The following is a 1,614-nucleotide window of genomic DNA, read 5'->3' as shown; positions in this document are numbered from 1 at the left end:
CCATCGATCTAGGGGGAGTTGTAGTGACTTGTTAGCGATTTTACGTATCGCTAACAGCAGGTGTTAGCGCTAATTTACACAACACAGATTTTTTTTTTTACCTTTGAAAGGAGTAGTTTGGTTCTTCTTTGTATTGAGACGTGTACGTGAGGACGTATTTTCCACACCCATAGGAATTACTGTGAATGTGTGTGTTATATTTTTACTGCATCCTGTTAGTGGAATTGGAGACGTTATTTTATTCAGTTATATGTGGATGAGCTGGCTTTCTTCAAGCTTTGGACAACAACGCCAAATATACAGAATAATAAAGTAGTGAGCATATGTGCTTTCATCCTATCTACTATTACTAAAAAATCGCTAAACAAGGTATGAAAAAGTCTTGCCTTAACAATGCTTGAATTGACCATAACATAAAATGTACTTTTCAACTTTCTACACACATTCTCAATTTAATTCTTACCTCATCAGGAGAAATATTCAACTTTCCTATTGATTCTAGACTTCTTGACTTCATTCGTTCTCTACCAAACAAATAATACAATTTTAGATTGAAATGCATCAAATGGTACATTGATTGTCAGAAAGGTTCAAACTGATTCAACTTTGCCGATTGTCAGGGCAGCTAGCAAATGCACCCTGATTCGTCTGTAATGCAATCAGCAAAGTTAAACCAGGTTCAACCTTCCTGGCATCTGTCACCGACTGTCACCAATAGGGTGAGCGATTCTATGGAAACCGAGCTTAAGAATAAGTAAGTAAATCCTTGCAGAGCCACTAGGGCTCCTTTGGATACAGCTTATACCCAGTTTCTGTAGAGTGAAGCGAATGACAGTGTGATACTCCTTGAGTGGAATGCTGGTCCATCGCATTTTACTTCCAGCAATTTACTGGCACCCACTGATACAGCTGGCTAAGACTGAAGCAATGAATATAGAGTGCTTGTGAAATGCACAGCAAAAAATTGAAACCCCAAACTCAAGTTTGGAAAACCACTATTAAGATATATAAACAATACTCACAACTGTGTTGGACCCTTGGATGCAAATAGTTTTTCTTCATTCTCATGTATCGGAGAATTAAAATCTCCTATCTGTAGTCTGAGTTTAGTTCGACCTAAAACTGGAAAAATGTCATGAATTTAAGAGTGTGAGCAATAACGATATAAGAAAAAAAAAAAAGACAATTTCACTAAGAAGATTATATTTTCTGTATTAGGCCCCATAAAAAAAATTATTAGTTTATCATCCTATCAAGACCAAAAAACTGATGAGGGAGGGAGGTTTTTTTTTTTTTTTTTTGGGGGGGGGGTCTGTTATTTTCTTCGCGAACCAATCCTTGACAACTTTTATTCCTTCCCTGATTTGCATGACAATAAGCGGCATGCTGAACACAAAATCCAGCCACCACAGGGTGGATTGAGATCCTAGATATTATAGAGAGAGCAAAGCTAGCGCGCGAAACTTCGAGATTTGCTCGCCGTTCGTCGTCAACGAACGTCATATCTCTCTTTCTTTGTGGACATGCGCAGTATGAAAAAGATCGCCTATAAATAGATATTGTTACTTGGCGACTACTCTAAAGATCGAAAATCATCATTCACCAGCCTTAAAA

The 1,614-nt window shown here is 37.7% G+C and overlaps 1 protein-coding gene across 1 annotated transcript in view; it reads right to left on the bottom strand.

Moving 5' to 3' along the window:
- Nucleotides 1–1,614, bottom strand: part of LOC117110147 (dual specificity mitogen-activated protein kinase kinase 4-like) — a gene marked incomplete in the record, with an annotated part of 14,496 nt that overhangs the window by 10,254 nt on the left and 2,628 nt on the right. Inside the window, 2 exon segments of the mRNA XM_033252757.1 lie at nt 464–524; nt 1,023–1,122. Of these exon segments, the coding sequence (XP_033108648.1) occupies nt 464–524; nt 1,023–1,122 (161 nt within the window).

This window comes from Anneissia japonica, unplaced genomic scaffold (assembly GCF_011630105.1).
Source record: "Anneissia japonica isolate Jap-2015-1 unplaced genomic scaffold, ASM1163010v1 scaffold288226_len153066_cov224, whole genome shotgun sequence".
Lineage (NCBI taxonomy): Eukaryota > Metazoa > Echinodermata > Crinoidea > Comatulida > Comatulidae > Anneissia > Anneissia japonica.
Note: the sequence above shows the minus strand (reverse complement) of the source record. Positions and strands in the feature narration are given on the sequence as shown.